Below are 21807 nucleotides of genomic sequence, written 5' to 3' on the forward strand. Positions count from 1 at the left end.
CTGACTTACCCCTCCACAAAAAACAAACAGATGGAGTGTAAGATATGCAGCTGAGTCCTGGGAGAGGTATTCCTCTGGGGTTCTCCATGCCCGACCTCGACCCCGTCGTTTCTCAGCTCCATTCACACCACATACAACAGCAACGGTCAGCTTACAGGGCCCAGCTGGTCACAGAGGACCCGGGCACCGCTCACCTGTCTGTTCATTTAACACTGTCTACGGCTCTGCCCTCGGCCTCCATCAGCGCACACTATAGAGCGTGGCGGAGCAGTAAGAGTTAACTTACTCTGCGGTTCAGCCGAGCAGAGAGAGGACCTAAGATGACTTGGATGGATGGAGGAGTATTGCCTTACATTAACCCTATTCATCTGAATGAGATCTTGAAACTGCAGTGCATGTGTGAGAGTGAAACCATAAGAAAGACTTGTTTATTAACCAACACAGCTACTCGTCAATCTCAGTATGATTATTCCAGAAGGCTGTAGACAGTTTTTGTGATTTACTCTGGGATCTTATCAAAGAAAATCTAGACTCTGCAGAATTAGTGACTAATGACATTGGCAGGAGATTTGCTGGCAGTGAAGACTCGTCTCATGTAGTCAGACAGGGAACAAAAACACTTTCTCTTGCCACACTTTCCCTAAAAAAGCCTCAATGTCATAGTTTTTTTTTTCTAATAGCTCTATGTTGGTTGCATTAAAAAAAAGAACAAGAGCTGTATTCGGGAAGTCCAACAAACTCAGATTAATGTTGGAAATAAAAAATGAAAAAATAGGTCAACCGTTATTACTAAAATATAATTTGATATTGATTTGGAAATGAGCTTTTGCATTTCAAACCATAATGTGTTTCTCTGTCATTCATTGTTTATTGAGATTCACTTTTCCTTGCTTGAACATTTAAGATTAGATTAGATAAGATTCAACTTTAATCTTGAAAATCAATGTGGACATTTGCTATTGTAACAAAACGTAAGGAGCTGGTTAGCTAAGCTAAGTTTCCTCAGAATCAAGGATTCCACATCCGAGTGTTCTCACTCATAAAACCAGAGTTCATTTAGAATCATCAATAAATTACAGTTTGAAATAGCTTTTTTTTTCAATACCGAACTAAGTTTCCTGAATTAGCACAACTTAATTAAACTATCTTACTTTTTTTAATTTAGCACAATTTTTTGGAATACCAATATGTCATGAATTGATTGTACAATAGTAGAAGTTCAAGTAAAGTTTCAAGAAAGGTTTCATTGACTTCTTTGCCATGTGACCCAGTGACTCCAAATCAATTCAGCTTTGTATAACCATATTGAACTAGTAACCCTTACTTTTAAGGAATGAATTGTTCTTACTATTTTGCATAAATAGTGTTTTGAAAATTCCCCAGTTTTATTATTTAAAATGTGTTGTTACCTTTGCACAAAGCCAGAAAACAAGTGTAATACTTAATGCTTTACTGGCTGCTTGCTGTATCCTTGAACTATTGCTTTAAAAAACAAATTAACATCAGCTAAACATTTGATTTTGCATACCTCCACTATGTTTACTTCTCAGCTTGCTGCAGTGATATTGTTGATATTGTTGACATTGTTTTTCAGATATGGATAAAGGTGGAACTAAGCCAAACAACTGATATGCAACATTTCAAGCAGAAAAATCTGTAAAAAAAACCAACTGCTTTTCAGCCTTATTCAAAATATTCATGTCATGGCATGGGTACAACATTCTACACAATATTATTTATTTGACCACTTGGTGGCAGACTTGTGTTTTAAATGTAGACACAAGGATCCTACATGTACAACATTATACATTTTACAATTCATATTATCCAGATGGTTAAGATGTTTCTCTATAACCTATTTTTTTGGAGCAGTTATTAATTAGGCAACACTGCTCCTTCCAACTTTTAAGGGCCAAACGTAGCAGAATCCAGTGCCCATGTCAGGTTTTTGCTCCAGCTGTTGATCAACGGCTTGCTGGGCTCAGATTTTTATCAGGACAACCACTCCTAGTCTCATATTGACTGATTCATAATTAAGATATACTGTGGAGCTGGGAGCTGTGTCATAAGGTAAATCATTTCTCCATTTTTGATCAACAAAGAATGGCCATAATTGCACAATCACTTTAAATGCAGCAAGACAAACTTTGTCTGATTGCACGGAGATCAGTCTGGAAATAATCTGGTGCTGAAATAATTCATCTTCAAACCATAATGTGATCCTGAAGACATTCACAATCCAAGGAACAACTTGGATCATTGTGTTCAATCTTATCAGTAGCCTACCAATTGTTTGCCCAGTGATTTGGCAACAATGTTCCTGTTCATGAAGAGTTTCAATTGAAAACGAGGAATCCACAATTAAGGAAGAAACAGGTAAAATAAGTTTGTATTGAAAATAGAGTATTCCTGAAATAAGGTTAATGGGAAATGTATTTATATATCCATTAAATGTGACCTCTTCTTAAAAGGAAAATATGATTTAAAAAGTGTTTGATGAAGACAGGTTCACAACAGAAACAGAAATACAGAGAGACACACACCCAACAGTGCAAACAATGCTCACTCAAACAAAGCCCTTTATATAACATTATATCACATTTTATTGGCTGGGTTTTTTGTTTTTTTCCTGTTTCTTTATATTGGTGTTTTTATGTTACAGATAGTCCCAATAGTGACTCAAAAAACAACCAAATCATTGCAGCATTTGTTTTCACAATGTACATGCTGTAGCAGTTAATTCAATTATAAATAAAGATGCTCCTTATTTCTGTGTACTGCTGTTGTCATTATGTGTCTAATGTTTATGACTGTAAGACACACAATCCAAGTGTTTAAATGCAACCAAATCTGAATAAAACCTTTTTTTTTAGTTTCCTGGTGTGTAGACTTCGACAAATGTACACTGCATGTTTCCTAAAGCTTTCAAGAGAAAGTCCAAAACTGTGACGACACAAATGTAATATTATGGCACTTTATAAAAGGTAAGTCATAAAAGGAGATTCTGTATTGTAGAATAAAAAACAAAAGTATCTCATCATTGTTAATCAGTGAATACAAAAAGATGATCACAAATATTGTTTCGAGTCTCATCTACAAGTTGTGTAAGCCCACAGTGAGGAATGTATTAATATCCAAACACGTTTTGAACCTCTCAGTTAGGTCCTAAGAGTCCATCCCAGTTTTAATTGGAATACGGTCACAGGCTACATGTAAACACAACAGAAACATAACACCACCCCTCTGAGTGTTGTGAGAGCTATTGAGTCAGCAGATAGCTTTGTTTATACCTTGTCATTATGGAGATAACCTCTGGCCTCTTACTTCATGGGATACAAATGAACATGTAGAGTGTAAACAGAACTAAGTTCATGAGAGGACAGTCTCTGAGGAAGTATTGCACTGGATGTCATTGGAAAATGCAGGACTTTGATGTTTTTAAAGAATTAAAAGGAAGGGACAGAAGAAAGGACAGGAAATAAAACCAGGAGTGGAAAACAAGAAGGAAAAAAATGAAAAGAGGAGAGGGGAGGATAAAAAACAAGAATACAGGCAAGGAGTGTAAAGATGTTAAAGAAAGAGAAGGAGGGAACATAATTTAAGTAGAAAAAATGAAGGGAGAAGAGAAGAGAGGCATCCCATTGATTTAATTGTGTCTGTGGACAGGGTAGGCTTGAGGTAAACAGAGCTCTGTGGGCAGAGGGAGGTTGCCTAGTGTCTGCAGTAGGGACAGGAACGCCCCTGGTTATTCATTCCTGCACTGTAGCGAGAGAGCTGGTTTGGTGGCTTGGCCTCTTTTGTATAAAATCACTTTATGTGGCACAGTCAATTGTGTCAGGAATGTGCCATACGCTTTTGTTCAGCCTGTTCCTGTATTTCAAAGTAACTGCTGTGCTTAACCGAGGCAAAACAAACTTAATATTTTGTATGAATACATTATGTACGTTTGTACATAAGTCTTGCACTCCCACTGGACTCTTCACACTTGTATATATATTGAATTATCTCCACTCTTACTATTTTGCAAATATCCACACAGCTTTTCAACTTCTACATACTGTATATTGTATTTCCCTTTTATATATTTGTATATCTTGTAAACATTATTTCTATTATATTCTATATTTGCTCTTATTTTACAAATGCATGTATCTTGCTGTAGATGAATACAACATTATAAACCAATTTTGTTCTATGTGTAAACCTACTGTTCCTACAGACATTCATTGTTCTGACTCCTGTCAGTGACTGCAAAAAGTAAGTTTCCCCCTGGTGGTGTTTTTGAGTTATTGCAGCTTTAATTACCAGGACCTTCAGTGTTCAGTGTTCATGCATAGAGAGTGCTCCACCACAGAGAGTTGGTTGTCTGAGCCTTGGAGTGGAACTAACAGTGAGTAGAGATGCACTTGGTTTATTTTAGTTGTTTTATGGCACTGTGATCTTTAAGGTGATGTTGAGGCATTTATTTTAAGTTACGAAAACCGTGCTAACTATGCTAATGCTAATCGCGATGCTAACAGTTAGCAAGAGGCTAGTTAAGTTGCTATGGCTAATTTAGTTCATTGTTGAGCTTCATTTGTGGTGAATGAGTGTATTTCATGTATCTGTACTGTAATATATGTGTTCATCTGTGTTGCAGTTTTACCAAAAAACATAACTGAGAAGATTCAGTAAATCAACCTCAACCAAAGCTACTGGGTCTCTTTTTATTGGTTCGCTATCTGTCAGCCAGGACAGAATAGTAAAATGTTATCCACACAGCGGGAAAAGGCAATTGGACCCAACCTCAACAACACTCTAGTTGGTGTTCTACTAAGGTTCAGGAGGGAGCAGATAGCTGTCACTGCCGATGTAGAACAGATGTTCTATGGGTTCAAGGTCAGAGAGGATCACCGCCATTTCCTTCGGTTTCTGTGGTATAAAGATAATAATCCAGACAAGGAAATCATTGACTACTGGATGACTGTGCACGTGTTCGGGAACAGTCCGTCCCCAGCTGTAGCAACATACTGGATGAGGAAAGCTTCAGAACATTGAGAGACCGAACATGGTACAGATGCAAAGCATTTCGTCTTCAGAAATGTTTATGTCGATGACGGACTCGCCTCAGTGGCCAAGGAGAAGGAAGCTATCGATCTCCTGCAGCGAACCAAGGCCCTGCTGGCTGAGTCCAACTTAAGACTTCACAAGTTAGCTTCAAATAGCGCAAAGGTCATGGAGGCTTTTCCTGTGGAAGAACGAGCAAGTGACTTTAAGGATCTAGATTTGGGAGCAGACCCCTTGCCCCTCCAGAGGAGTTTGGGTTTAAGCTGGGAACTCCAGACTGACAGTTTCACCTTCAAAGTGTCGAGAGATGTTAAACCATTTACTCGGAGAGGCATGCTGTCCACGGTAAATAGTCTTTATGATCCCCTTGGATTCGCTTCCCCCATCACAGTGCAAGGCAAAGCATTGGTGAGAGACGTTTCCTCAGAACAGTACGAGTGGGACACACCTCTTCCACTGGAGAAAGAGACATAGTGGAAGGCATGGACTGACTCCTTGACTGAGCTTGAACAGAAGGCGAGTGTTACTCCTGCACCCCTGGGAGACTTCAAATTGGACCATCTATGCAAGGTACAATGGCGCCAGGTCCAGAGTTTGGCAGACTCCTTCTGGAAAAGGTGGAGACTGGAGTAGCTGGCAACTCTTCAGCCACGAAGGAAGTGGACCACGGAGAAGCCTGACCTCCAGGAGGGTGACATTGTTTTGATAAAGGACGTTCAAGCAAAACGTAATGAGTGGCCTCTTGGTCGGATAGTTAAAGCTATTCCTAGCTCAGACTCCAAGGTCCGTAAGGTTATTGTAAAGACTCTTAGCCAAGGGGTAATTAAGGAGTATCTTAGACCCATTAGTGATGTTGTTTTACTTATGCCGCAGAAGAATGAGTAAATAGTGGTATAACGTATTTATACCAAGCGGGGAGTGTTCTGACTCCTGTCAGTGACTGCAAAAAGTAAGTTTCCCCCTGGTGGTGTTTTTGAGTTATTGCAGCTTTAATTACCAGGACCTTCAGTGTTCAGTGTTCATGCATAGAGAGTGCTCCACCACAGAGAGTTGGTTGTCTGAGCCTTGGAGTGGAACTAACAGTGAGTAGAGATGCACTTGGTTTATTTTAGTTGTTTTATGGCACTGTGATCTTTAAGGTGATGTTGAGGCATTTATTTAAAGTTACGAAAGCCGTGCTAACTATGCTAATGCTAATCGCGACGCTAACAGTTAGCAACAGGCTAGTTAAGTTGCTATGGCTAATTTAGTTCGTTGTTGAGCTTCATTTGTGGTGAATGAGTGTATTTCATGTATCTGTACTGTAATATGTGTGTTCATCTGTGTTGCAGTTTTACCAAAAAACATAACTGAGAAGATTCAGTAAATCAACCTCAACCAAAGCTACTGGGTCTCTTTTTATTGGTTCGCTATCTGTCAGCCAGGACAGAATATTCATATTAAACCAAAATGAAAAACACAACAGTTGCTCACATTTTTTTAGATGTCTTTATTTTCTGAATATTTCTGTGATATGTTGCCATCACGTATAAATAAAAAGTTAATATTGGAGAACAACGAAAAAAAGCAAGCAAAGGACATTCTTGGGACTACAAGTGTTCAATAAAACCAAAATGAAATTATACAATCTGGGAACAATATAAAAGCAAAGTAAAAAGTACATGTTATTTATGGCCACAGGGGAACACAGATATAAACAAAACATATTTGGTAATTGACATTGTAACCAGCCAAGCATTTACCAGTGTATATAAATATATAAGGCAATATAAATAGAGTTAACACAGACACCATATGACACTGTAATCAGCGAGCCACTGACCCAAAGCATTAATAATCTCAGATAATGTTAAGCACACAAATAAGTGCAATGCTCATCACAACTACCAAATACACAATGTCTTTTTCTGTCTCTGGTTCATTCTCTACAGATCCACTATATGTGAAGAAGACAGTTTTAGTATTTCACCGCCAAGCTTTGATTCAGGTATATTTGCATGTAATTTGCATTGTGATAGCAGATAGTTCTGCTTTGAGTTCAAAGGCTGAGGTTGTTCAATTAAGTACAACTATATCATTAACAAAGCCAAGACTTAAAAACAAAAAGTTGTGTTGAATCAATATTTGCTGTGGGCTCAGCACACATCTATGTGCAAATTGCTTTTTCTCTCTCTTTGACCAGTAAATTGGGAAATGTTACAACTTTGAATCACCTTGAGATTGAGTTCATTTGCATTTAAGATCAGATAATAAAAAAGGGGGATAGAGGCTCAGATACAAAACCGTAGATCAACCATTTACATTAAGTGCATGCAAAAAAATGTTGGGGTGAGTGGTAACTCCGTTTTGATCAGATATAAATGTATATCAGGTATAATATTGCATCACAGATGCAGCAGATAAACACAGACACACAGACACTTAAAGGCACTCTACCAATTGTACACATCAAGTTCAGTTTACTTAAAGTCATAATGGAAGGAAGAGAGTCGAGTAGTATTTAATAGTGAGGCTAGCATGCAGATATGCTACCCATGTATGACCCTGTCATGCATACACAGAGCTGGCATGCACTTACACAAGAGGTGTGAAAGAAATGTCCAGCCGTGTGTCTAATACCATGGGGTAAGCAGGATTTGGGATGTAAAGAAGATAATAAGGCTCTGATTTCCAGATCATTTCATTAAGCTCTTCATGCTTTCAGTCTAGCTGAGGTTCAGGGTGAACGTGGTGCTCAAGGTACTCTTGAGGGAGATAAGGAGTAGAGTTCTAAGGAATTATTTGGGGACCCTAACTAATCCACGGCACCTCTTTTTATGTTTTAATTCATGAGTGCCATGGTGCTCTCAGGTTGCCCACCAAAGATCCCGGAGAAAAATTCCAACGCAAGGAGCAAGTGGATGGGCACAAAGACATATGAGGTGTAGGTCACCATGGCAATGACGGAGAAGAGGATGGAGTTAAAGACGGACTTTTCCCAGGGCTCCAGGACATAGATGCCGGTGATGAGCAGGTACTGGTAGTACAGCCAGGCCAGGTACTCCCTTAAGTTCTTGAAGTCCATCTTGCAAGATGAATGGAAGAGAAATGGAGGAGGAATGTTGAGAGACTCAGGCCGTAAGAAAGAGATGGTGCGAGGGAGGATAAAAACACAGTGGTGAAGCTGAGGGAGAAGATTTGGAGGAGAGTGAATACAAGTAAAGACGCCTTTAACGCCCTAATAAAGTCAAAGCACAGTATGTCATCTATATTTAATAGTATATTATTAAGTCATCGTATCAATAATTGTCTTACAAGAAATAGCACACCAGTAATACAAATGTTATCATATACTTTGCTGTATACGTATCATGGTATAATATGCCATAAAACTTAAATGCAAAAATATAAAGCAATGGCATAGTATGTTATATTAAACAAACCTGTTTCAATAGTTAGCTATATATCAAAACAGCTGTGGTAAAGTTTGTTTGTGTGGGTAAAACACCTCTGAAAACAAGATGTAGTGTTCATGCACATGTCATCCCTTGGCACACATAAGCATACACGTGCTACCACACACTTGAGGAACTTGCAAATGAGTTTAAGCTATCTGAGAGGGATACCGAGCAACCCTTCTCCATTACCCCAAAAGATAAATGCACAGGTGAAAACAGGAAGAAAAAAACACTCACTTGTTTTAGAGATGTAAATTTGTGTACAAATTAATCCTTTTCCATGTTCTGCATCTGTTCAGGACTATTTGTTTAATTGAAGCTTTGAATAGCCACAGGCTTAAACAGATCCCAAAGGTAGTGGGTGGGATCAAGAGGTGCGAAGTGCAGGTGTATTTACCTAAAATAAACCCATATGGCCTTTTCCCAACAGGATACGACAGATAATCCTCCTTATATTAAATATTTGGATAAAAACGAATGTGATGATCAGCATCAAATAATCTGGATAATGACGAAACCTTAATTAAGATATATTGATAAACACTTAAACAAGTTTGGCCGACAGAACTGCAAAATAACAACATCAAATCATAAAGGTGTAATGAATAATGATCTGATTGTACACATAGCAATGACACATTCCATTAGTATTCCTTAAATATGATTCCTTATTTTTGTAATGCATAGTATTAAAGGGGATGTTTCAGCTCTTGAGTGCTCACTGCAGTCTGTATTGTGTATAACTGAATCCATATTGTGACTCACCTTAGTAGGCGACGTGAGATTCCCTACTATCAGAGACAATTACAGGAAGAGCTGCAGCCCGCGTCCCGCTGCTCTGCTTTGTGTAAACGGAAAGCTGCTTCACCAGTTCCCCTCTGGCCTATATGTAGGAGGTCATACAGACTGAAAATAACACCACACCCACTTCCTTTGCTTACACTCACCTGGACTCACCTGGCCCACAGATCATAGGTGGAGTGACAGAGGACTATAGCACATAGGCGTGTGTGCGTATGTGTTAACGCAGCCAAAGGGAATCAGCTTCAGAGGCACAAGGAGTCTGTGTTTCACATGCAGCTCTTATTCCGCAATGAAACATCCGCAGTTTGCTATGCATCGGTAACTTTCTGCAGTCCGTGTCGCATCCCTGTGTTTCGCCATGCTGTTGCCTGCAGCCGGACACTTCGCCGCAGCAGCACCTCTGACGTAGGCAGCAGCAGCAGGTGAAAACCTGGGACAGCACGGACATCACACTGGTCTCCGCTCATCCTGCAGCCCAGAGATGTTTTAGTTTACCATAGTTATTAGAGACACCACATTTGATTGAATATAGAATTGTGCACGAAAAGTAAAAATGTTGTCGGCAGATATATAATTGTGTATAACAGTGATGAATGATAAAGCTGTATTGAACACAATAACTCAGCAACAGAGAAGGGACAGAGGTGTGCATCTGACCAGTTGCTCAATCCATAAACTGATTTTATGGCTACCACTGATTTGACTAACTCACAACAGCTGTATAGCTTGAAAATCAGCACAAGTATATGCACACTTGGATTAAAGAAAATATAGTCAATTACATTTTGACCTTTTCTCTATTAATTTCAAATGTTCTGCAATAAAAAGTGTTGGGGAAAACTAAACCATTCAATAGGGCAAACCAACAATGAGAACACTCCTGAAAAAATGTAATTCGAGTATTAGCTGAAAATGTGTCCTTTTATGTTTTGGGACAATCAGACAAAGTTTGTCATTCTTATCTCCTATCTGCTCAATATTTGCTGAACTGGCTAGTTCTTGCACTTTACAACACTGCATTATTGATGTGTAAACACAGGAACTGCTTCTGTGGATTACACATGGATGCACTCTATATTTTTGTCAACGTCTCATAGAGGAAGAGTCGTTAAAAAAAGCCAAACAAGTTTGAAAGGAAAAAATTCCCCTCGCAGACTCCTAGAAACTTTTAATAAGCCATCCTGTCCAGCTCCACTATGCACTTTGGAAATTTGTATTCAAATCTGACAAGGTCTCCTCAGTTCATAGTAGCTGAGGTAGTACTGGGAATCAAAGCTCCAACCACAAGCCATTATGGTGTCAATATGGTGAGAAACTGAGGTGAACAGAGGGGTGATCTGAAAAAATGAGAACCCCTACTCTATGTTCTTGTTACCCTAACCCAACACACATGCCCAGAGGGGATTCAGCTAATTCATTTTCCCAAGTGGATCTGATTACTGTGAACAACCAGCTCAGGTTTATGAAAAACAAAACCGTGCCACCTTCTCCCTCTTTAATTTAGAACGTGAGACATGTCACACAGACCGACGGCTTACTCTCTCTGAAACAGACATTCCTCTGGTGTCTTTAGTTACACACTGCTTCATAACTGTATCTGTAGACCTGCACAGCCATGCAAACTTACTGACTACATTTTTAGGGATCCTCCAAAATCAATTCTCCAATCACTTGAATTGAGTTTGAAATATCAAGGGTCACGATGTCAGAACTACTACCAGACCAAAGAAATCTGACCAACATTCAAAACATTTCTGCTATATAAGCTATCTTGAATAAACAACCTTTTACACATTCAGAAGCCACTCTCTTTATAACTATAACATGAGGTCATTTGTTTAATCTAAATGTGACATTTCACAAATTCAGAATCTTCTACATAAGTTTGCAGATGTTTGTTTTCCACTTTTTGGAGTTGAGAATTACTTTCACATGAGCTCAAGTGGTTCCAACAAGATGCAAATCACATCATATTATTTGAAAACATTGTTGCTCAGGGCAGCCTCAACTCTATGTTTCTCTAGCATCAGCCAACATCAGAGACCACACAGATAGCACTGAACAGATGGTGCAGCTGGGTGAGTTGAATAAGGCCCATCGTAGCCAAATTCAGCTATTAAAACCCCTGGCTTGGGTTACTACAAGTGTGGCTATTTGATGCATGACCTCTCTTTTGTTGGAGCTCCCTCTGGTGGATATGTAAAGCAGATATCTTGACGCATACCGAGTCTACACAGGTTTAATTAATGAAGTGTGTTCATGTGACAGAAAGTATACTCACAGCAGACTGTGCAGTGATTTTAAATGTGTACTTTTTGATGCACGTTGGTCTCACAAAGGATATTTTCACAGCAGGTAACGTTTATTGCCACCTGACTAAACACAGGACCCGGAAAATGTCTTAAATCCCCAAAAGAAACAAAATCCATGAAGTCAGCATTAGGACAAATATTTATTTTGATAGAGAACTACAAGCACTCCATTTCCATATCACTTCAAATATTACATGACAAAGAGATAAAGAGTCATTTAGAAATATATTTGTTACCACAGTAGGTGGCCCCATTATAACCCAGTTTATGGGTTTTTACTGTTATAATAAATCAGTCTGATGAGCTGCTAATATTTCGGTGACACATTTTTTGTCGATGTTTCTATCAAACCTGCTGTTATTCCAGCTATGTGTTAACTGTATTATCAGCGGTCCTGTTTGTGACAGAGCAGCTGTCAGTGTCACACGGGTAAGGCGGCTACTCTGTCATCATGTCGGCACCATCTTCTCCTGTTGCGTCCGCCAGGCTGAGCTCCTCCAGCATCTCCGCCAGCGAAACACGTGGTGCTCCTTCATCGTCAGTGTCGCTCTCCACTGCGACCTTGGAGGTATCTGAAATTCAAAAATCAACCTCTTTATTAACCATCCAACACATCAATAACATTGTGACATCAGGTCTATTGGGAGCTTATGCAGCACTGACAGGAAATGAGCCCTATCAACTATTTAAGTGCAAAATAGGAAACAACAAAAGTGCTGAAGTGTCTGGAGATCCGCAGTGTTCGGCTCCTCACCTCTGTAGATGTTAATGTTCTTTCTCAGAGCCTCATCCTCCTCCAGGTCCTCCAGGAAGTCCTGGTATTGTCTGAGGACAGAAAAGCAAGTTAAAGGAAAATCAATGTGGTAAGACATTACAGAGGAAAACATATTTACACGATACTCTCAAATTCTTGCCACATTGTCAAACTTTTCTCCTAGCCTCAAGATGTATTTGAGGATTTAAAAATGGTTTATTTGGGTAGATATTCAGGGCCCTTAATGTATGTACGTAATTTATTTTAAGGGCATTTAAAAAGGAACGTCTCCAAGAACAAACTTTTAGGCATATGTCTGGGGATAATCTACATTTATATTAACACATCAAAAAGATCTAAATCAAAAAATGATCCTAAGAACAAGTATAGTATGTGAAGCAAAAGCAATAACTTGTGGCAGAGCTCCATTGTTGATCCATTGAAACTATCCAACAGACACTGTGTTGCTGCTCTAAATAAATAAACTAAATCATTCAGGCACTCTGCATTACTCTCTCACCTCTCATCATCTGTGTCCAGGCCTTCACGGTCTCTCTCCATCTCCTTCAGTTTCCAGTTCCTGCGCTTCGCCCTCCTGTTGCGGTCGTAGCTCTTCTTGATCAGCACCTTAGAGGGTCCACATTCAGGTTGTGAAAATGAAAAACCCCACAACCGATGCAAGTGTTTTCCAAATAATGTGATTGTATCTTTTGGCAGTATTTTGTCTATCTGTAGCCTCTAGAGGTCAGTGTTAATCTAGTTGACCATAGCTACTTAAAAATATCATGGAAGGTTTATTCACGGAGGAGTCTTACCACATCAGGAATGACATGAGGGTTCATCTTATTCAGGTGTTCATCATTGATGTTGGAGTTGGCAAAGTCATATCTGTGTGAGAAGTAAATGCCCCGTCAAGTCTTTACTGCAACTCGACTCACTTCTGAACTTCCCATCAATTCCTTGTACTCACCCGAGCACCAGGTCTCCGATGTTCAGCAGGTGGCCCAGGTATGTACGGCAGTGATACTGCTGACTGGTGTCCATCTCTGAGGTTTTCTGGACCCATAGCTCAGCCAGAGAGTGCTGTAACACAAACACAAATACACACAGGGGAATATCAATGATTTTCAAGCCATTAAAACAACATTTGTATTTACTTTTTATCTAATTAGTTTAGAAGGATGCATCAATCATGATTCAGAGAGGAAAGCGAGCCAACAGTGTCCCTACAAACGTCCTCCCCTGACTGCGCTTCTGAAACAGACACTCCTGTGATTTTGGCATGAATCCCGCTAACAGACTGGGGGACAGAGCTTTGCTATTGATTTTTTTTAAAGAAAAATGCAACGTCCTCCCATAATGGAATCTGTTCTCCAAGAACACACACAAACACACCCTCACCTTATTGGACCTTATGCCGGCTCCAGCTCCCAGCTTCTGGTTCCTGATGATGTCAATGTCCATGACGATGAACTCCTCCAGTTGCCGTGGGTTACAGAGACTGCTGAAGGGGTAACGCCAGAAGGTGCCCCCATCCACCTCAGCAACTAGGGAGTAATAGAGAGATCATTTGTTTATTGCTGACAAGTCTGTAGTCCTTAAAACAAAAAAAGCCAAAAATGTGGGCAGAAAATATAAAGCCCCTTTGGTTGTTACTTGACAGTTAAAGAACTTGGGAAAATGAGATCAATCACATGGGTTCTTAAAGAAACATGAATCAGATGCGTTTTTCTGTACATATTTCAAACCAAGCAGACAAAGGGAAGTCTTTCTGGCTGTATTTTAATTACAATGAAGCAGCAAAACAGCAGGACAAATATTTTAAATACTCAGTTTAATTGTCTACTGCAGCCAAAATCTGCCGAACAGAGCTCTGCCTGGAGGCTGTTTCAGCTTTTCAGCCTGATCACAACATATCTGCAACCAAAATAGCCTGCTCTTTGAAGAATAATTAAAAACATGTGTGCTGCTGACAAAATGTCAGAATTCTATTGAGGAGCCTCACAGCCTCTCGCATGACGATTACAGCGAATTCAAAGGAAACGCATTGTTGACAATGGTCTGTTTTTTCTTTTGCTTTCTTGTATTAATTATGATTCCCTCCATATAAGTTGACTTTGAAAGAATGTATGACATGTTTTTTTTTGTAGAGTGTCGTGACTGGAAGCAGAGGGAAGCTGTTGAGTGAGACTGCTGTGCTGAACATGTGGTCAGCAGACTGGGGTCAGCTTAGTGCAGCTTTCACTCAAGCTATGATTCAGTTATATCACCATGGTAACATACAATAAGTGATGTGCGTTGTTAATCAATCAAAGACATAAATGCATGAATCAACAAAACTTGTGGCAGTGATGAAAAGAGTGTGAATCTTAATAGACTACAAAATATTTGGGAAATAAAAATAGCTGCATCTTCAAATTAAGCACTTTCTCTGTCTGCAGATATATTGGACTAGAAAGGTGTTTTGGTGAAACTGGACTGTGGCGTCATTGTGCCCTGCACTGTGGCGTCAGTGTGCCCTGCACTGTGGCGTCAGTGTGTGCCCTGCACTGTGGCGTCAGTGTGCCCTGCACTGTGGCAGAATAAATACTCACTCTGCAGGGTGTTGGGGTCGATCAGATGGATGGTGCTGGTGACACGGGCACACACACACACTTGCCCCATGTTGCCCAAGCTCTGCGCCAGCCGCGGTGAAAGACATACTACGTTGTCCTGGGAAGCAGACACAACCAGACAACCAGGGGTCAAACTGAGGTTGAAGAATCAGCATTGAAAATGTGCACTGGCTCTTGAAGTGCCCAAAAAACAGACATAAAAAAGTATTTCTAAGACCTGGAATCTAGCCAAAGTTTAAACACTATCATACAGTTCACCGTGGGGTATCTAGCACTATTTAGATTCCTGGTTTTCTTTATCAGCCCATTCATTTAAACATGTTATGGAGTACACCTAAATGTATGTATTGCTAATATATACACAGAACTAAAGTTGCATGTCAAATGAGATTTAGCAGCTATTGAAAATGCTGAATACACACCTAAGAGATGATATCCCTACCGTAGTTATATATTAAGTTTGAGCGTTAGAAACAAATCCTACATGAAGGATCCTTGCCTTTTGGCACATCAACCGATCACGAGACAACACAACATTTTTACTTAAGTAACAAACTGAGGGGCTTCAGTGGAGACGTGATCAGCTGTGACTTGTCTGAAGTGCTGAGCAGATACAGGTGTGTCTCAACTCCATCAGTGGAGCGGAACAACACTTTCCTTAAATTAAATCCCTTGTTTTCTTCACATTTATACCTTGCAGACGGGTACGATCTCCATGGAATAGGTGCTCTTATAGTTGAACGTGTTTGAGTGGATATCGTGAGAGATGAGACGTTGGGATGTCTTTGACCTTTAAAATACAGAAGAACATTTTTTTTTGTCAACATTCCTGTTAAGAGAGACTCAGCCGAGTTCACATTGTTCCAGTTGGAATAATGATCACAGAAGGGCCTGAACAAATCAAGATGTTCCAAACACATGAAAAGTGCAGTCTGACTCATCTGAACTTTTGAAGATCATGACAACATCTAGTTAATGACAATCTAATTTTTGAGCTTTTTAAGCCTTCAGAAAAAACAAATTAATATAATGTCACATGATACACGATACTACCTCATAAAGGTCCAAAAAGTTGGAATAATACTGAGAGTAGGCAGTCAAAATCAGTCAATCTTTTTGAGATTAGCATTGTTGTTCTAATACTGAGACTCATGAGGAAGATTATTTCATACACAAAGACAAAAAAGAGGCGTTGCTTACCTGCAGGGCACAGTGCACTGGAGGAAGTCAACCATTTTCTGAGCGTGCTGCTTGGAGCTGTAGTAGAAATCTATTCCATCTGAAAGGAGAAAATACCATCAAACACCTCAACCAATAAATCAATAACAGGCCCCCTTCACTAGTCATTCCCAATGCAGAACACACATGCATGCAAAAACACAAGAGAGTTGATAAGATGGAGAAAAAAATATGGCAGCCACATGTTGTAACTTCAATAAAGCCTTTTAAGTCCTGCCGAGATATGGAGACAATTTAAATTACACCACCAGCCAAAACTCCACTTCACAGTCTTAGAGCACAGACAGACAGACAGAGACAGAGAGAGAGAGCTGCTGCTGCTGCTGCTGGGCTGTCACTCAGTGCACAGCATGAGCGCCTGAGTGTGTGCAGGTCTTTGTGTGTGTGATGTGGCAGTAAGCAGCTCTAAATAGGTTATGAATCCAGCTTGAATGGCAGGAATTCTGGATATGGCATGCCTGCTCTGATTACAGCGCACTGATTAGATGCACGACGCATGCCCTCCTCTGAGGCCCACACGGGGACAGCTGTATGGACTGATTGGAGCCAGTGATATGCATGCATGGCTTGCTGTCTGGAACGAGGTAATTAACACTCGACACATCATTAAGCTCTGCTTAGTTCTAATCCACATCAGTTACACCGATGATGAATGAGACAAGTTTCCCACTTTTACACTGTCACACCATAAGAGGCCGTAAATACAGCCCCTCCCCTGTAAGACACATACTAACAAACAAGCAACAATCAAGTACAGTATGTATAATCATATGTCATTGACCTACCATTGATTTCTTTGATGTTGAGGGCATTCTGGTGGAGTTTGTGCTTGAGGATCAGCTGCTCGAGATAGTAGAATGTCTTTCTATGAACGGTCTGTACAAATAAGCAGAATTTTTCGTCATCATTGTATCAGCTGCTTCCAAGCCCACACCTGGGATGTCGCAGCTCTGTAGCACTGCAGCTAAGCTTTGTTTACTCAAAACATCAGTGATAAAAATGGAAAAATTCCAGCCCTAAAATATGTTTGTTTTTTATAATAAACAGACACCGCTTCAGCACACAATACCAGGATTGTTAAAAGACAGACTTTTTATCAGAGAGAAATACAGAATGACAATTAAAGAGTGCAAAATTAAACCTACAAACGGCCAACATTTTGGGAAATGTGAGTAAAAACAGATTGAGTTTCTTGCCCAGCAGCTTTTGATGCCATTATTCAAACCGGGACAACCAGATTCACAGAATATATACGTTGACAAAAAGACAATGTTTATTTTTTGGTATATTTGAAACAGGCACACTGTACTATAATATACTTTACCATATATAACATAATGCTAATTTTCCTCTGTTGTCCATGGGCATGTAAAATGTATTCAATAATCAATAAACTTTTCCTTAAACTATGCATGTAGCAATGCATTCACACTGTATGTAAAACATTTTCAAAAGGTTTAAAATGTGGGCAGAGTTTATGTACAACAAAAGAGCAGAAATTAGAAGGAAATAAACCATATTTATATGATATGTCATGGAACAAAAGAGCCGTACCTTCTGTCTGACTTGAACAACGGCCTTCCAGAAGTCCTTGGCTTCCACACGATGGCAGTCGTCACACATCTGGTACTGGATGACATATTCGACCACAAACACCTGCTGTAGGATAGCACCGTTCATCACCTGAATAGGCAGAGACAGGAAGAGTTAGAAAATAGGCTCTAAACGGCAAACAGTGAAAAAAACTATAAGTTATTTATTTCTGGACAAAAAAACACATGCTACCATTTCTCAGTCATTTTGATACATCTGACCAGGATCTAGAGACAGTTTTATACGGACGCTCCAACAGCACACACAAAAGAGTTAGTCCTGAGAAGCACAGGACTCAGATTCTCACTAAAGGTCAATGAGATGAGATGACAGCCACTGGCAAAATCTCCCTCCTCTCAAACACACATAACTCATTCAAAAACAGACCACTTCATTTAAGATTTTATCTCACTGGACAGTGAACCAGATAACCTTTAGATGTAACACGTGTTGCCCCTCTCGGGTCATTTTAATCCATTAGTTTGAATGTCAGTTTCCCACAGTTATCACTTCCACTCTGTTCTCTTACCTCTTTCTGAATCGTCACTTTCATCTTAATCCTTTTGGAGTGAGGCTCTGTCCACAGAAAGCCAGCATCAATAAGACGCACCTGTGAGGAGAGATATGTGGTTTAAAAATAGCATTAGCCCCAAAAGGAACACGTACAAATACTGTAGTGAACATAGTGCACATCATCGGGAAAAGTCATATACATGGTGTGGACACAAAACGTTGACAATACAGGCGATAGGACTTATATTGTATTAGTCAGCATTATACGAGAGGCTCCAAAGAAATAAATCCACCACATGCGTGCAAGCTACGTTTAATTAATTTAATACAACCATAAAATAACTATCCTCAGTAAAAAGATGGATCTGAGCTTTACAATTCTAATTAGATAGGTGACAAAGGATAAACTGGATACCAGTTATACCTACGATATTCATGCAACCTTCTGTGTCTTTGATTTAGTGCAAATGTGCTGTTGTCGATTATGAAGTTAAGCATACTTACTTTGGTCATAGAGCTCTTGATTTTTTTCAGGCAAAGAGAGAGCAACTCCCTGGACTCCAGGGCACACTGCATCCAGGTGGCTGGAGGCTGCAGGTACCTGAATGATAGAGGAAGATGAGCTTTTGAGCCTCAAATTTCTCAAAAGCAACTGTTCTTAAGAATGTCGGTCTAGAGAGAAGCATTGCTATAGTCTGTGTATCATGTAGTTACAATTTTTTTTTTTTAAAGAGCATGAAACAAACCTTTCACACTGCTTGCAGAAGTTTACAGTGACTTGCTTGGGAATCCCCTCTGAGATGTCTACCTGAGTACGCAGGCAGGCCACACACATGTTGGCTGGGTTGGGAGGGATGGGGACGCCACAGGTACAGCACAGGCTGGTGAGGGGAAAGGGAACATTGGTAAAAACATAAAGAAATAAAACAAAAAGGACGTGGTAGTTTACACCTTTATGTCTATCAAAAATCAGTAATTGTCTCCAAGAAAACTTAACATTTCTGCTGATTGTGCTACATTTCTCCTGATGCAAATTTGAAAAAATTGTACAGGAACTCACTAATGTTTTATCTTTGTCTATACAACACATGATTTAAGTTTTTTACAACAGTTGGTGTTCAAACGTTATACAAATTAAGCTAGCAACATTAAAAAGTTGATATTGTCAACTGAACAAGTGTGTCAATAAAACAATATGAAAATGACATGCAACGGTTTTCCTGGCCAAAAGACTTGCAATTTACAATATCATCCTGATAACATCAAAATATGACTTAAGATCTTAATATGATTACAGAAACTCACTGCAATCAATCAAACTCAAATTAAGTGAAGAATCAGATAGGATAGACATCTTTTATTAGTGAACATAGTTTTTGATCAAAACAAAATGTAACTATCTTAAATAACGTAAACATGTATCAGCTCCCGCTGCACAAATACAAGACGAATACATTGGAAATAATAAATTGTGTTTGTCTGATCCATCTTTCATTATAATTCCTTCAAATATTTAAAATAATCATTTTAGGTCTTTCAGTCACATATGTAAAGATATTATCCCAATAATTCGCCACAATCAACTTATTGTAAATGTATATATTAAATCTATCCCTTGAACATTCATTTATGATGTCAGTTAGTAAGCACCAAATCAAATCTGTCAAAAAAGGAAAAGATGGGATGCACTTTACACATTGTGAGCACTGTGATTAGAAGACATGAATACCATTTATATTTATTCACTTACATATTTCCCTGGCTGCTTGTGGCAGGGGCTTGTATATACTCCATTATTGTCAACTTCAGAGATCAGTGTTTCTCAATGGAACTTTATGATATCTGAGGACAGAAACACGACATATTTTACTGGCACAGCTTTAAAAGTAACACATCTGCTAGCTAGAGAATAGCCTACATTAGCAATTAGCGAGCAGTGTGTAACAACTACTAACTTTATTCAATAAAACAGGTACTTAATACTATTCGTTTGTTGTTAACACTAAGTAAACACATTGAAAAATATATTAAATCATTAAAGAGATGCGTTGCATGCTCTGAAGCTAGAGCTGCTAGCTGATGCTACACATCCAGTATCACACAGTTAGCATTCGAGACTAATTTGCCAGTTTTTACGAGTAATTCTAAAATGTATTCCTGAAGAACAACTACAACATGTTAAACAAATGTATTCGATAACTAAAATCCCTGCAAGCGTGGGCTGACAAAACTTACTGAAGTGTTTTTAAAGATAAATTCACAACACAGCGTGAAGTGAAGTCCTCCACGTTTTCGCGAGGAGCGAGAGAGGCTGGGTGGCGTCATGCAGTAGTGAAGGACCCCGGGGCTGTCCTTGTTTGCCTGAATACATTTCCTTCAAAAAATCGTTTAAATATCGCAAAGCGTGGGGTCCACATACACATCAAACTAGAATAAAGTAAATGTAAAAATAAAGACAATTAAGACAAACAAAATAAGGAAAAAAAGAGAGAACATTTATTGTTTTAATGTTTTATATATAAAGGTATGTCCTGATGCAAACGATAGAATTTATAGGAATTTATTTGGCTGAATAATGCAAATAACTACCAAAAATTACGATTGTTAAATCCAGGTTAGGCAAAGTAATTTAAACCCAATATTATGAATGTTTCCGAGAAATGCATACTATCATAGACCATATAACCATCATTCACCATTCATTTTAGCAACAATATTATTGTAATATGAGTCGAGCATTTATTTTACTTAATTCATTTTATTTGATTTAATATACTTACTGTTTCATCATCTAAGACACTTCATAATTAATATTACCAATCTGTTAATCTTAACCATTTTGATTAAGTTATTTGAGGTTCATGGTAAAAAAAAAGAGCTGCTGGACCCTACCCCATGAATCCTCACACTCCCTGATAAACAGATAGAGCACTATGCTGGTGGTACAAATCACAAGAAGGTTTGCGGTGTGATGTATAAATAATATAGAAAATAGTTTTTTAAAGTATAATTTAAATTCAAAAACAGATCATGAAATAATGCAGATTTGAATGGACACTTATGCAAACAGCGTCTTGAGATCAGCTTTTGAAGTACAATCCTAAAAAGGACCTTGGTTTGTCAATTGATATTGGGATTTAGTCAGATATATTCCCATTTTAACAAAATTACCATTATATTATGAAAAACCTAATGGCACCAAGCGTTTGTCGGACCCCTGTGTTCCCATGGTCTAACAGAAGTTGCACTGTTAATAATTTAGCACTCAGACGGATTATTTTTTCGATAATGCGTATTATTCAAGGAAATTTGAATAATTGGCCCCCTGCGTTTTAGAAAGAATCCCTCCACTCTGTTAGTGCGCACCTGTGGTAACGCAGCTCTGGGTGCCTTAAAATGCTGTCGGATATATCTAAACTAAAACGATTCGTTAATGTTCATGTTTTCAGTGCAAGAAATAAAGAAACGTGGAAATACATGCAGCTTCACTACCA

General features: G+C 39.0%; 2 protein-coding genes across 3 annotated transcripts; both read right to left on the bottom strand.

Annotated features, from left to right (window-relative positions):
• Positions 1 to 6526: 6526 nt before the first annotated feature.
• On the bottom strand, positions 6527 to 9345 carry sptssb (serine palmitoyltransferase, small subunit B). 2 transcript variants are annotated; one of them, XM_063906373.1, is made up of 3 exons: positions 9249 to 9332; positions 8721 to 8932; positions 6527 to 8209 (listed from the first exon to the last, which is right to left on the bottom strand). In XM_063906373.1, exon 3 carries the CDS (start codon positions 8108 to 8110, stop codon positions 7868 to 7870), a length of 243 nt encoding a protein of 80 aa, XP_063762443.1. In that variant the 5' UTR covers positions 8111 to 8209; positions 8721 to 8932; positions 9249 to 9332; the 3' UTR covers positions 6527 to 7867. The 2 variants fall into 2 exon arrangements, with proteins under 2 accessions (XP_063762443.1, XP_063762442.1); XM_063906372.1 differs by lacking the exon at positions 8721 to 8932 and having other exon boundaries at positions 9249 to 9345.
• Positions 9346 to 11726: 2381 nt separating this feature from the next.
• nmd3 (NMD3 ribosome export adaptor) lies at positions 11727 to 20697 on the bottom strand. Its single transcript, XM_063907821.1, has 16 exons — positions 20549 to 20697; positions 20064 to 20155; positions 19060 to 19194; positions 18818 to 18914; positions 18330 to 18410; positions 17762 to 17890; positions 16993 to 17083; positions 16169 to 16247; positions 15662 to 15758; positions 14948 to 15065; positions 13755 to 13900; positions 13324 to 13436; positions 13169 to 13241; positions 12874 to 12980; positions 12354 to 12424; positions 11727 to 12171 (listed from the first exon to the last, which is right to left on the bottom strand). The coding sequence occupies exons 2-16, from the start codon at positions 20105 to 20107 to the stop codon at positions 12038 to 12040; spliced, it is 1515 nt and encodes a 504-aa protein (XP_063763891.1). The 5' UTR covers positions 20108 to 20155; positions 20549 to 20697; the 3' UTR covers positions 11727 to 12037.
• Positions 20698 to 21807: the final 1110 nt, after the last annotated feature.

The sequence above is a fragment of the Eleginops maclovinus genome, chromosome 18, assembly GCF_036324505.1.
Source record: "Eleginops maclovinus isolate JMC-PN-2008 ecotype Puerto Natales chromosome 18, JC_Emac_rtc_rv5, whole genome shotgun sequence".
In the NCBI taxonomy this organism is placed as follows: domain Eukaryota; kingdom Metazoa; phylum Chordata; class Actinopteri; order Perciformes; family Eleginopidae; genus Eleginops; species Eleginops maclovinus.

Bases quoted from the DNA above. Each gene is read 5' to 3' on its own strand.
- nmd3 (XM_063907821.1), bottom strand. From the start codon at position 20,107: ATGGAGTATATACAAGCCCCTGCCACAAGCAGCCAGGGAAATAT. The intron at 15,066-15,661 runs GTATAAATGTGA...TCTGCTTCCCAG, and splicing joins AGATCGTACCCGTCTGCAAG to GACAACGTAGTATGTCTTTC. The intron at 12,172-12,353 runs GTGAGGAGCCGA...TTTGAATTTCAG, and splicing joins GAACATTAACATCTACAGAG to ATACCTCCAAGGTCGCAGTG.
- sptssb (XM_063906372.1), bottom strand. From the start codon at position 8,110: ATGGACTTCAAGAACTTAAGGGAGTACCTGGCCTGGCTGTACTACCAG.